General features: G+C 40.6%; 1 protein-coding gene across 7 annotated transcripts in view; it reads left to right on the forward strand.

Moving 5' to 3' along the window:
• DTNBP1 (dystrobrevin binding protein 1) overlaps positions 1-14144 on the forward strand; it is a 132306-nt gene that overhangs the window by 29138 nt on the left and 89024 nt on the right. For 6 of the 7 annotated variants that reach the window (XM_042937852.1, XM_042937858.1, XM_042937856.1 and 3 more), the window contains one exon: positions 3168-3300. In XM_042937852.1, coding sequence (XP_042793786.1) covers positions 3168-3300 — 133 coding nt within the window. Of the gene's footprint in view, positions 1-1215; positions 1385-3167; positions 3301-14144 lie in introns of those variants that run through there. The other variant, XM_042937857.1, reaches the window with a different exon arrangement.

Genomic DNA, 14144 nt, shown 5'->3' on the forward strand with positions numbered 1-14144 from the left:
ATAGTTAATAATGACGTTAGGGGTTAGACTCTGAGGGCAGTTTTTAAAAGTCAGACTCTCAGTACATTATTTTCTTATTCCTATTATTGTGAAATACTTGTTTGCCTTCAAATTGAACCCTTAAGATTCATGGTTTAACAATTTGAAGTGTAAGCTGGTTAAATTAGACGTGCTTGTCTGTCTTTGCAGTCCAGCGTGGCTCTCTTCTGTGGTTTCACCGAACTGCGTGCTGGAAATCCTAGTTTCTGCGCTAGCACGTTTGACCTTGGGCACCTAACCAAGTCTCTCTGTTGTTTGTTTCCTCATCTGTAAAATGGCACGCATAACACCACCTATCCTGCTTACCAAACAACGTTGTTTGGCAATCACATGAAATTATGTACCCCCAAAGCGCTGAACTCTTGAGTTTCATACACAGTTGGGTACTGTTATTAGCTGTCTTGGCATTCGTTGGCATTCTCCTTCCAGTGTCTTCATTCTGCCTTTAGTACCCAACAGAAGGAATTTTGGAATGAAGCTGTGGGTTTGTCTTCCTGCTTAAATTTGATTTCCTGATGTTCGATCTGGTTTTATTCAGAACCGTTTATTTAGAGGTGGAAAAATTAGCCTTCTTGTGATCATTTCTTATCATGAAGTCAGGTTGATCGTTTTTTTAGAACCTTTTCTTTTGCCAGCATTTTCACTTCTTCCTTTCATACAGCCTGTAGCACAAGCCCTAGAATATTAGGCACATGAGCTTCAGTGTCAGATTCTGTAGGATTGATCTCAGTCCACTCTGGCCCTTGGGAAAGTGACGTAACTTTATTACGCCTCAGTTTCCTCCTCTGTAAAATAGAGGTGATAATAGTGCTTAGTTTATAAGGTTGCTGTGTGCTCTAAGCGAGATAACGTATGTAAATCGCTTAGCACAGGGCCTGGTACACAGAAAAAGCTCAACATGTTTTAGTTTTATTACGTAATTATTGAATCTGTTCAGTCTCTCATTCTTTCCAATTAAAATGGCATGTTAGTGTATTCTGATAATATTTTTTCTATATTATGTATTATTTCTCATATCCTATATTCAGAATATAATTTTCAGTTTTCTGGAAGGCAAGAACTAGATTGTAGTTGTTTTAATATTTATGCTGCCCTTTAATTTTCAGTAAGACATGGTTAATATCGAAAAGTTGTTCTAGATTTTTCAGATTCACCTGATTAACCAGGATAGTTAAGCTTTAACAGACTTTGTAAAAAAAGAAATAATAATGCACTGCATACCCAGAAAAATATATTATTTATCCTCAAATCAGCCTGTGATATAGGAATTATTTTTTCTTCTTTAGAGTTTAAAACCCGGAGCGAAGAGAATTTGGGAGACCTGCTACCAGGACATAAGCATCAAGTGGGCAGAATTTGTTCTGTTTCGTTCACCATTGTGTCCCCATTGCCCAAATAGGGAGTGGTCAGGAGAAGTTTGTATGGATAAATTTTATGAACACAGATCCTTGTTTCAAGCCTCAGTTCTCTTAGTCTGGCATCACAGCTATATATATTAACATTGCTCAGCATTACTTAGACTCCTCTTAGGGATCTTTATAAAACTGGTTGGCAGTAGGCATTTAAAAAAATTTTTTTTAACGTTTTATTTTTGAGAGAGAGAGAGAGAGAGAGAGAGAGAGAGAGCAAGCTGGGGAGAGGCACAGAGAGAGGGAGACACAGAATCCAAAGCAGGCTTCAGGCTCTGAGCTGTCAGCACAGAGCCCGACATGGGGCTTGAACTCACAAACCGTGAGACTATGACCTGAGCTGAAGTCGGATGCTTAACTGACTGAGCCACCCAGGCACCCCGACAATAGGCATTTTTAAGTAAACAAAATTAATGAGTGGTACAGCTTGAGTAAAGCTTGGTGTCACCTCTCCAGCTCAGTCTGGAGAGATGATGTGGTCTTCACTGCAGTGTGGGCTGAAAAGCAGGGGGGAGGTGTGCAAGCCTGGGGACAGAGTGAGGAAACCAGGCGGCTTCTAACCCTCTCTGTCTGAGCTTAGTTCTTTTGTTTTCATGTTGAGAATTTCTTGAATGTTCAAATGTCGAAACCCAAGCAATCTAGCACCACGTACAAATAATTTTGCATCTAGTTTTGATATTTTATTTCTCTAAAATAAAAAGTTCTCTGTTACTTTAGTGAGATTCAGTAACAATTTGTTATATTCGTGCTCTAACTGCTGAAAAATCTTAATCTTGGGATGTGTAAATTGTCTTTTTTTAAACCGTGAACTCTGATTTTCAGACAAAATTCAAATACATTTTCTGTTAGATAATGAATTTGCAGTCTTTGTATTTACTGTACTAATGTGGTATCTTTCACAGTGCTTGCTTACCATTGGTGATGTTTTCAGAAGATGACCTCTCCTTGATCCTTCTAAATCTTATCCTAAGTCTTCTCTCTCCCACCGTGTTACGACCAAAACAAAATTGTCTGGGAGAAACTGATGACTGTCATTTTTTCCACGGTCCTCCGTAAAAGAAGTTAGAATTCTTTTAGGCCGGTCTAGTATGTCACTGCCATGCTATTAGGAGCCCTTCACATCTGAATTCCTTGTTGACATAAATCCTTTTCTCCTTTTTCTGGAATTGATCACTTGCCTCAATCATTCCTTCGTAGACAAGTACTGTTGACCTTACTTTATGCAGTATGTTCCTCTTTAAATGTAAATTGAATCCTATATATTATAAAGGCATCAAGGAGCTTTTCTGTTAAAAAAAAATTCCTTTTGTAAAGCAAATAATTACCCGGTAATTGTGTTTTGGGTTGTTTTTTGTTTTCCTTTTGGTTGTTAGTGTTGGTTTTTTGATTTATTTTTCTTCTGGATTTGGATTTTCAAATACGTAGTTTACTCAAAAGTAGGGTGTACTTAGAAGTGATTTCTGAGGTCATTTCTGAACTTTCTCTTCTCCGGGTAAAGATGCACGGAGACCAACAGTAATTTGAGGTTTTCCGCACTGAATATTAAGTTGGTTCTTTTCTAAGAAAGAAAACAACTTCAGTTTTCTTTAGGTTGTCCTGTTGTGGGACACCAGCAGAGGGGTTTTTAAAGCTAAAGTTGAGCAACTCTCATTGTGCTGACTGTCATTTCCTTGTGCCTGAAATCGGGTTTTGCTTTACTCTTGCTCCTCTGTGTTGCAGCTGGTGGACAGTGAGGTGGTTATGCTCTCCGCACACTGGGAGAAAAAGAAGACGAGCCTCGTCGAGTTACAGGAGCAGCTACAGCAGCTTCCAGGTCTAATAGCAGATTTAGAATCCATGGCAGCAAATCTGAGTAAGTGTTAACGTTTGTGTCTGTACATGACTTGTAGGAATGAAAATAATTTGGACAGAACTCAATATGAATTCAAAGCCTTCTAAGACTACATTACAGTCTTGGTCAACATGATTTTGTTTGGAAGAGAGTGAGTTATAGTTAATTTCATGTTCTGATTAACTGAGGATTAGGCAGGAAATGGTTTTAAAGTCTAGAAGTTATTTCTAAAATATATGCTAACCTTTTCTGCCTCAGTTCAGCTTAGGAAATATAATTTGTCGATTCTTAGAGTGACTCAGGGTTGTGTGTGACATCAGATCTCTGTTTAAAAGTATAAATGTATAAAGTAAAAGGGGTTATAGTGACTTGTTCTGGTTGTAGAATGTCCTCTAAAAGTCATTGCTTTAAAAATGAGGTCTGCTTAGAGCTTCGTATCTTCAAATAGGTTTTTTTCCCCCTCCTTGAACACTTGAGAGATGAAAGAAATCCAGTTCAATGAGGGTATCTGTTTGGCTAAATCGATACCTTGTGGAAGTTTATATGTATATATTTATAGTTATATATATAATTATAATTATAAATACATATATTATAGTTTTCATCGTAATAAATTACACTCATATTCTTGATTTCTTGAGTTTATAATTAAAAAAATGCCTTTTTTCTTTGCCAGTGCCACATTTTAGGATAACACTGTGGCTCACTGTTTTCTAACCAAGCTTAAGATCTTAGTGAAATGTAGGAGTAGGAGTATCTACATGGGAGATCAACTTCCTGGGGCAATAACCTGATCCAGTGTTGTAGGTAAGAAGGTGAGGATACCCTATCATCTCTCCTTGTTTTTCAGTATTTTCTTTTCCTAAGCAAAACAAAAATGATTTACAAAGCAAATCATTAGTAAACTTGACAACAGTTTTTTGTGTGTGGATAAAACGGACCCGAATGGTATTTAGAATGCCGTTGCTGGTAACCGTAGCTAACATTTATAGCACCTGTTCTACGTCAGACATTGGTAGGTGCTTTACAAACATTGTCTTTAATCCTTACGTGAAACCTTTGAAAGTAGCTATTATTATCCCATTTGACAGCTAAGGAAAGTAAGACTTGGAGAGACTCTGGCTCGCTCAGGGTCACACAGTTCGATGAGATGTGGATGCAGGATCCCCGTCACAGCGATGACGCCCTCAGTGGGGATGACAGTTCGGAAGCTGTCAGTAGCCTCTTGGACTGACTATTCTTAAGTCTCTGGCTGTTACAGAGCTCTTCTGGTGGTGGTGTTTTGTGATTTCCGAAGGCAGGGCATGAAAAAGCAATTCTGGGTCTTAAGAGAAATGTCAAATAGCTGTGGTTGCCCTCCGCCTCACTTCCCTCTTGTGGGGATAGTAATGATCCTTGTCCGGCCTTTGATGGCTGACTGTGGAAATAGTCTCCAAGATATTTGGAATTTTCTTCTTAGCCACTTTCTTTTGGCTTATCTTCCTGTGTCTAACAGAGTCATTTGCTGTATATTGCTTGTGTGTATGTCTTTGCAGATAGGATAACCTCCCTTCTTTTTTTCCTAGCTGGGAGTACATTCTGTTTATAGATGTTCTTTGTTCGATAGCACTTTCCTGATTAAATGCATTCTGCTGCAATTCTAATTATTCTTGTAGTTAATTCTGCTTGGGAAATGCAGTTTATAGGCGCCTTTCTTAAAATAGAATATACAGGCATACCTCAGACATTGTGGGTTTGGTTCCAGACCACCGCAGTAAAGCAGATATTGTAATAAAATGAGTCAAATGAATTTTTTGGTTTCCCAGTGTATATAAAAGTTATGTTTTACACTACACTATAGTCTATTAAGTGTGAAATAGCCTCATGTCTAAAAAAATAGCGTACGTACTTTAATTAAAAAATACTTTTGCTAAAATATGCCAACCATCACCTGGGCTTTAAGTGAGTCATATTCTTTCTGGTGGCTCTTGCCTCCATGTTGATGGTCAGGTTGGTGCCTGCTGAAGGTGGGGTGGCTGTGACAAGTTCTTAAAATAAGACAGTAATGAAGTTTGCGGCATTGATTGGCTCTTCCTTTCATGAATGATTTCTCAGTAGCAGGTGATGCCGTTTGATAGCCTTTCACCCACAATAGAACTTCTTTCAGAACTGGAGTCCGTCCGCTCAGACCCTGCCGCTGCTTGATCAGCTAGGTTTATGTGACATTCTACATCTTCTGTTGTCCTTTCGACAGTCTTCCCAGCGTCGTCCCCGGGAGTAGATTCCAGCTCGAGAAACAGCTTTCGTTGCTCATCCATAAGAAGCATCTCCCCGTCAGGTTTTATCGAGGTGGCGGCCGTTCAGTCCCGTCTTAAGGTTCCACTGCTAATTTCAGTTCTCTTGCTTTTACTCCCACATCTGCAGTCACTTCCCGTACAGATGGCTTGAACTGCTCCAAGTCTTCCATCAGGGTTGGAGTTACTTTCTTCCAAACTCTTGTTCATGTTGATATTTTGACCTCTTCCTATGAATCATGAATGTTCTTAGTGGAACCTGGAAAGGTGACTTCTTTGTTGAAGATTTCCAATTTTCTTTGCCCAGGTCCATCAGAAGAATCACTATCTATGGCAGCTACAGCCTTGTGAAATGGATTCCTTAAATACTAAGACTTGAAGGCCACAATGACTCCTTGATCCATGGGCTGCAGAATGGGTGTTGTGTCAGCAGCATGAAAACAATGCTAATCCCCTTGTCCACCTCCATCTGAGCTCTTGGGTGACCAGGTACATGGTCAATGAGCAGTAATATTTTGAAAGGAATCTTTTTTTCCTGAGCAGTAGTCTCCACAGGGGGCTTAAAATATTCAGCAAACCATGTGGTAAACAGATTTGCTGTCATCCGGGCTTTATTGTTCCCTTTAGAGAGCCCAGGCAGAGTAGATCTAGCGTAATTCTTAAGGGCCCTAGGAGTTTTGCTGTGGACTGGCTTCAGCTTAGAGTCAGCAGCTGCATTACCCCTAACAAGAGAGTCAGCCTGTGCTTTGAAGCCGGGCATTGACTTCTGTCCAGCTCTGAAAGTCCTAGATGGCAGCATCTTCCAATTGAAGGCTGTTTTGTCTACACTGAAAATCTGTTGGTTAGTGTAGCCACCTTCATTAACTACCTTAGTTGGACCTTCTGGAGAACTTGCTGAGCTTCCAGTCAGCACTATCGGGTTCACTTTGCTCTTTTGTGTCGTGGAGACGACTGCTTTCCTTAAACCTCACGAACCAACCTCTGCCGGCTTCAGGTGTTCCTTCTGCAGCTTCCTCACCTCTCTCAGCCTTCATAGACCTGAAGAGAGTCAGCGCCTGGTTCTGAATTAGGCTTTGGCTTAAGGCGTGCTGTGGCTGATTCGATCTGTCCAGACCACTAAAACTTTCTCCATGTGGGCAATAAGACCATTTGACTTTTTTGTCGTTCATGGCTTCATTAGAGTAGCACTTTTCATTTCCTTTGAGAACTTTTTCTTTGCATTCACAACTTGGCTGACTGCTTGGTGCAAGAGGCCTAGCTTTCAGCCTGTCTCAGCTTTTGGCATGCCATCTTCACTCAGCTTAATCATTTCTAGCTTTTTAAAAAAAAAAAAATTTTTTTTCTTTAACGTTTATTCATTTTTGAGACACAGAGACAGAGAGCAACGGGGGAGGGGCAGGGAGGGGCAGGGAGAGAGGGGGAGACATGGAATCCGAATCAGGCTCCAGGCTCTGAGCTGTCAGCCCAGAGCCCGATGCGGGGCTTGAACCCACAGACCGCGAGATCATGACCTGTAGCTTTTGATTTAAAGCGAGAGATGTGTGAGTCTTTCCTTTCACTGAAACGCTTAGAGGCCATTGTGCAGTTGCTAATTGGCCTCATTTCAGTATTGTTGTTTCTCAGGGAATAGGGAGGCTCCAAGGGAGGGGGAGAGAGAGGGGATTGGCCGGTTGGTGGAACAGTCAAAACACACACGACATTTGTCAGTTAGTTCAGTTAGGTGCGCGTCATCATGGGTGTGGTTCGTGGCGTCCCAGAACGATGATAATAGTAACATCGAAGATTATTGATCACAGATCACCCACAATAATCATAAAAAAGTTTGAAATATGACGAGAAGTGCCAAAATGTGACATGAACACATGAAGTGAGCAAATGCAGTTGGAGAATCAGCACCAGTAAACTTGCTCAAAGCAGGGTTGCCACAGACTTTGAGTTTGTACAAACTCAAAAAGCACAGTACCTGCAAAGCACAACAAAGTGAAGCTCAATAAAACACGCGGTGCTTGCATTGAGGTCTTCTTGAAGAGGGAATTCTGTTTGCTTAGAAGATGCCTCTGGGGGCGCCTGGGTGGCTCAGTCGGTTGAGCGGCCAACTTCGGCTCAGGTCATGATCTCACAGTTTGTGAGTTCGAGCCGCGCGTCGGGCTCTGTGCTGACAGCTCGGAGCCTGGAGCCTGCTTCAGAGTCTGTGTCTCCCTCTCTCTCTGACCTTCCCCCGTTCATGCTGTGTCTCTCTCTGTCTCAAACATAAATAAACCTTAAAAAATTTTTTAAAAAGAAGATACCTCTGAAGTCTGGCTGGTTGGTTTTTATACATACTGCTAGTCTGAATTACCATTAGCATTTGAAGCATGCTCTCTTTGGTTTTTACTATATTGCTGTTTTTTGTCTGATATTGATCCTTAGTAATGAACGAGTAACTGTAGCACAGATCGCTGGTCAAATCTGGGAGTTCAGAGGCCTAGTATTTGTTGGCCTAGAATTGTTGGCCACAGAGAGTGTTTTGAAATTGAGACTTTTAGATAAGTAACTTAAACTTCTTGGAATGGGTGCTGATACTCTTTACAATAGGAAAATATCTTAAAGCCAGATTTGGTGGGCAGAGTCGTGTAAACATGTATCTAGATCATTAAGGTATTTTATGAAGTCATTTTAAGGAGTTTATGTATCATTCTTAGATATTGGAAACACTGCTGTAAATGTTTGCTCATGTTACTGGATTCTTTTATTTTTTGGTAGCCTCAAAAAAGTAAAATATCTCTTACCACCTGAACACTTTGATATGTTACAAAGCTTAAATAGTTAAGCAATAGTAAAAAAGTTTTAAAAACTAAGAAGGACTAACTGACCTGTATACAGTCACAGGATTCCCCTAACTTCTTTGAACCTTGTGCTTTGTTGCTGTCAGATCTAACATCACATCCAACCAGTCCCTCCATCTTCCAGGCCACACAGCACTTTTAGTCTTGCTTTGCTTTCTAGGGCATCTAGAGATGCTTATTACAGAGTAACAGATTTACATGATGTGAGAGATTTGAACCTTTGATGATGCTTTTAGCTCCCTTATCCTATTGCTTAATACATACGACTTCTGATTACATGATCCCTTGGGAATTGTGAAGTAAGAATGGATAATTCCTTCATTTTTTTCTTTTTTCAAATGGATTATGATCCCTTCATCTTACATAAGCCTGTGTAATAGATAATTACTGGTAGTTTGTCATTTAAAAAGGAAATGATAAATACTGGGAACTGGAAAATAACAGTTGTGGACTAGTCTCAGACCTAGGTTTGGATCCCAGTTTCGCAACTTCCTGTGAGACCCCATGCAGGTTTCTTGGCTGCTCCAAGCTTGCTTCTTTGTCTGCAGAAAGAGAATGAGAGTACCTGCCTCCGAGGGCAGTCGGAGGGTTGAATGAGATGACAGGTGTAAATATAGCACTCCACTCCATGCTTAGCACCAATGTGGCTTCTACTGTGAGCCATGGGCTCTTTGTAGGCTCTGGGAATACAGCACTGACCAACACTGGGTGCCCCCCATCGAGATGCTGACTTTCTAGGGGCGCCTGGGTGGCTTAGTCGGCTAAGCGTCCAACTCTTGATTTTGGATCAGGCCGTGATCTCATGGCTCATGGGATCAAGCCCTGAGTTGGTCTGTGTGCTGATAGCACGGAGCCTGCTTGGGATTCTCTCTCTGCCCCCCGTCCCTACCCTGCTCGTGCTTTCTCTCTCTAAATAAATAAATAAACATTAAAAAAGAAAAGATACTGACGTTCTAGCGGAAGTCTCTCTCTAGCCTTTGAATTTACAAAACCCCTGTTCTTTGACAGAAGGGTTTGGATAGATGTTATGCAATTTAGCTTGTCCTGTAAAACTATGTAGAATGCAGTCACAGCATGAAATGTGTTGATGAACAGGGTAGCATTCTGAACATTGAGAGATCGTGTATAAGGAGACAAATGGAATGTTGTCAAGCAGATTCTGTACACGTTCTTCTTCTGAAATAACCACAGCATGCCTTTTATCCTAAAACTGGTAAAATGTTTGAAAAGTATTTGTTGAATTCTCTTGAACTTCCACTAGAGGGAAGCCTAACCCTATTCCTTTATTGAAGTTTAAAATGTTAAGGGCTCGTCTGAGTTTTCACTGTTGCTTAGTTTATTTTCAGTGACCTACTTTGAAAAGACTGTTCTCGTCATCCAGAAGAATTTGTGAATTCTTCGATAACGAAGTGCTGTAAGAGAGTGACAGCCATATACTGAGCTTCTGTCTTTCTTTTGCTCCGACCTAACCTGATAACGTTGTTTTGCTTTCTTTTTACAAGTTGAGAGGGCGTCTGGCAGGGAGACTGGCACAGCTGAAAGTGTTCCGTGAACTAGATTATTTTATTGTTCAGGTTATTTCTGAGATTAGACCGATCAAGAGGCGTATTAACTCTCTTCAGACACCTTTTCATGTACTACAGAGACCTCGTTTGTTCCATAATGGCTTTTGCAAATTAATGCACTTTTTAAAGTTCCTCGTTACCATACTGTCACTGCCGTATTACCTTAGTACATAAAAGAGTAATGGAAGCATTTGAAGAATCTTTCAAGTCTTTTAGTACCTGGCCTCTGTGACCTCTGGGTTTGCAACCAAAAGAGATTTCTTTCTTCCTTGAGGCTAATTAGTGTGTTAGAAAAGTAATCACTAAGTATGAAATCATTTTAGTGTGCCAGCCCATTCTTTGTATATCAGTGGTTCTGCTGCAGATAATACGTATTTGAGACAAATGGCACAAAGAAAAATTCCAAAGAGAATCGCTCTTCCTCTGGGACCATCTCCCCACAAAGATTTGTGAAGCTCTTTCCTGCACAGCTGTCAGGCATTCCCACATGGCTTTTCACAATAAAACTCCACCTATCTTTTCCACTGATCACTAAGTGAGACATATGCTGTTGTTACAGTGAGCAAAACGGTCAAGTCTGAGCTTCTTGTCGAGGTATGTTTGTGTCTGTGGAGGCCTGCTTGTGTTTTTATGTACACACGTTCCCTATGTGATTCATTTCGTAATGGGAAATGAGAAGGCTGTGACAGGGGCGTTCAACTTCTGCCATTTAGGTGTAGTATACGATATTCAGAGGACATCATCCTGTATATGCTTGTCATTATCACTTAAAGGGTTTTTTTTTTAAGTTTTTAATTGATTTTTGTCAGTAGAGTGGATCTATGTTTGATTACTGATTTCAAGCCTGTTAAGAATTAAAATGGAAAATTCCCATTGCTTCTACTGTTGTAGCTCACTGATTTGGGCCTTATGTGACATACTGATGACAAAGTGTCATCGTGTTGTCTAATGTTTTCTAAGTACTCTGCCCATGTTTAATTTATTCTTTTTACAAAATTTAGCATAGCCTTCTAATATTTAAGTTAGAGGAACATGAATCATGCATTTGCTTTTTTGGTTATTATTTTATGTTTTGGGGGGATAGAATCATTCTTAGTTGAATTTGGTTTATATCCTTTGTATTAGGGGATACAAAGATACAAACATATAATTATTACCCGTAAGGCCCTCACTGATTCCTGAGAGAGAGGTTAGTACACAAATGGTTGTATAATATCGGAACATAAGTTCTGTGTAAGGGTCAAAGATGTGTGGAAGCTCAGAGGGAGAGAGAGCCCTGCAGCCCAGAGGAGGAGTAGCAGCACCTCCTCCCCTGCCCCGGACCCCCCAGCCTGCAAGGGGAGCACGAGGTTGGGCAGTAGAGACAAGCAGAGGCATCTCAGGGGGACAGGTGGAGTCAGCGAGACAGGAATATGAACGACTCATCTTGGAGTGATGAGTGGTCCTGAAGGTAAGAAGTGCTGAGACTGGAAAAGTAGGTTGTGGCCCCGGGAGGGGTGGGGTTATAGATTTCCGGCTACTAAGTTAAGGAGTTAAACTGGATTCTTAAAGCACTCGGGAGCCTTTAACTTTCCAAAGGAGAGAACATAAATATGGATTTGATGGTAGCAATAAAATGGCCCCTGAGTCTCCCAAGTATTCTAGATCTAGATTTGCCATTCAGAAACATAATGACAGGATGCTGTCATCCAATTAGGAAGGACATATGGTTTGTTTGTTTCTTATATAGTAGTTCCAGGTTGGTACTAAATCAGTCACATGTTTCGCTTGGTCGCTATTTTATTAACCCAAGTATGACCTGGGGTGTCAAGTTTCATATGTATCTAGAAGAGAATTTCTCTCCATGAGAAATTAATTGGCCTGCCTGGGAATCAAGTCATTTCATTCAAGTTCCCAGCCTCATCAGCTCTATAGCCAACCAACAGAGCTAGACTCTAAATAGAAATTGCCAGCTGTCCCCCCTCCCCTCCAAAATTATATATATATACACACACACACACACACATATATGTATATATATATATATCTTCAAATATAGAATAATTATTGCTTCCATTACTTATTTTCTTTTTAGCAAAATCATTTGAAATTCAGTCCTCCTCACTTAAAAGGGATCTTAAGTCTAACAACATGGTTTTGAGTATAATTTATAGGTATTTAAGTTTGCTAGAAAAAAATGAAACTTTTATTGATTTTTTTGGGGGGTCTTTTAGATCCATAGGTGTTTACAACATGATCATTACTGGTCTACAAAATTGCTAGTTTTGGGGCGCCTGGGTGGCGCAGTCGGTTGGGCGTCCGACTTCAGCCAGGTCACGATCTCGCAGTCCGTGAGTTCGAGCCCCGCGTCAGGCTCTGGGCTGATGGCTCAGAGCCTGGAGCCTGTTTCCGATTCTGTGTCTCCCTCTCTCTCTGCCCCTCCCCCGTTCATGCTCTGTCTCTCTCTGTCCCAAAAATAAATAAATGTTGAAAAAAAAAATAAAAAAAAAAAATTGCTAGTTTTAAATGACCTTTGCAAAACTTAGCTAATTTTTATACATTTTTTTTCCCTGCATTTTTTATAGTCAGTTTTAAATTACTTACTGTCAAATGCTAAGTTAGGTATACTTTGTATTTATATTTATTTGTAAGTATACAGTATTTATATACTTTACCCCCCTGGACCTTTTTGACATCTTTGCAAGATGTGAGTTGTTAGCCCTTTTTTCACTGATGAGATGTCTCCCCTCATCTGTCAGGAGCAGAGCTGGGTTTCCAAGCTATGCTTCAAAGCCCTACTCCTGACCAGTCCCCTGTAAGCTAAGGATGACAAGGTAACGTGCACGATGCTGCAGGAACCGAGTAGCTTAGAGTTAAATGGATTCCATATTAAATTTAATTATTCTAGTTCTTATCACTAATCAAAGTGAAATAGCCGTTTAAATAATCCTATTAGCTATGATCCCCTTTTAAGACCCTGTCAAACTGGTTATAACAGAATGAGCTGAATATTGCTTCTTCAGGGCCAGTAGTACCAGCTCTGACACTAAGGCTCCTATTAATTTTTCCATTTAGTGTAATAACAGAAAATAATCTAAACAGCAATGAATATAATAACATTATTTTGCTTGTTTCCCCCCCGTAAATTCACTATGTACTGTTCAAATCATTATTGAAAATCTCAGACTCAATTCCTCATTGATTGACACTTAGAGTTTGCATATTGTTCGAGGGAAGGCTTTCCATAATCATATATATTAACAGTCTTTTGTAGCCCCTGAAGATACATTCAAAACTGTTATGAACTGCATTATCATCAGCCCTTTGCAGACTTCCCAGTGCTTGACAGTGTATCAATATAAGTCAGTACCTAAAATGTCTTTGAAGAGGAGTGCTAAACTGTCATCACGTTTGTACTTTTCGGTAACATTTTATTTTCCACCCCAAATCCGTGTCTTTAAGCCCTAAGCCTTACCAAATAGAAGAGGAGGGAGGCTTTATAGATAGCATAGATATTTAGTCAGATCTTTGGATCAAAGATTAATGACACAAACAGGCCAAAATTTGCATCCTAATAAACCTAGAACTGCAAGTTGAAATTTGAGGAGTTTGCTTCCAACCCAGATGCCCACAAAGCTTATTTGGAAAGTCCTCAAAGTCTAGTGGCTGCGTGAAGGAGTTCGATGCACAGAAATTATAACTGGAGAGCGGCACAGCCAGCTTACTCCTTGTCTGCTGCCCCTTGCCTTCCCCACTGGGCGGCTGTGACTTCCAGATTTGGGAGTTGGTCTCTTGCTGGACCTTTCCCTCACTCTTCGTCATCTGTGTTAGAGGCCACTCTTTTGAGTTTCCCGAGCATCGCATGCCTCGCTCTGCCAGGCCATGTTGTCTCTGGCAGAGACATATGGCATATGTCTCCCCTCTATTTTAAGCTCGAGGGGCACAAGGACTGTCTTTTTCATCTCTGTATCCCAGGATCTGGCGCATGTAGTATTTGGTAAGTGGTCGCAGTGCTGTTTGGGTTCTAACATCTTTGACGTCTAAAACTTCTCTGCTGTCTGAGAAGACAACCGGATTCTCCCTTCTGCAGCTATGAAGTCTTGGTTCACTTGGTCCCCTATCAATTCAAAATGACTGTTGTGTAAGAGAGACTCGGTTCTGATTCCCAACTGCCCTTCAGTAGCTAGGTGACCTTGTGCAAGGCGGTGAATTAATTTCTGCAG

The sequence above is a fragment of the Panthera leo genome, chromosome B2, assembly GCF_018350215.1.
Source record: "Panthera leo isolate Ple1 chromosome B2, P.leo_Ple1_pat1.1, whole genome shotgun sequence".
NCBI lineage: Eukaryota > Metazoa > Chordata > Mammalia > Carnivora > Felidae > Panthera > Panthera leo.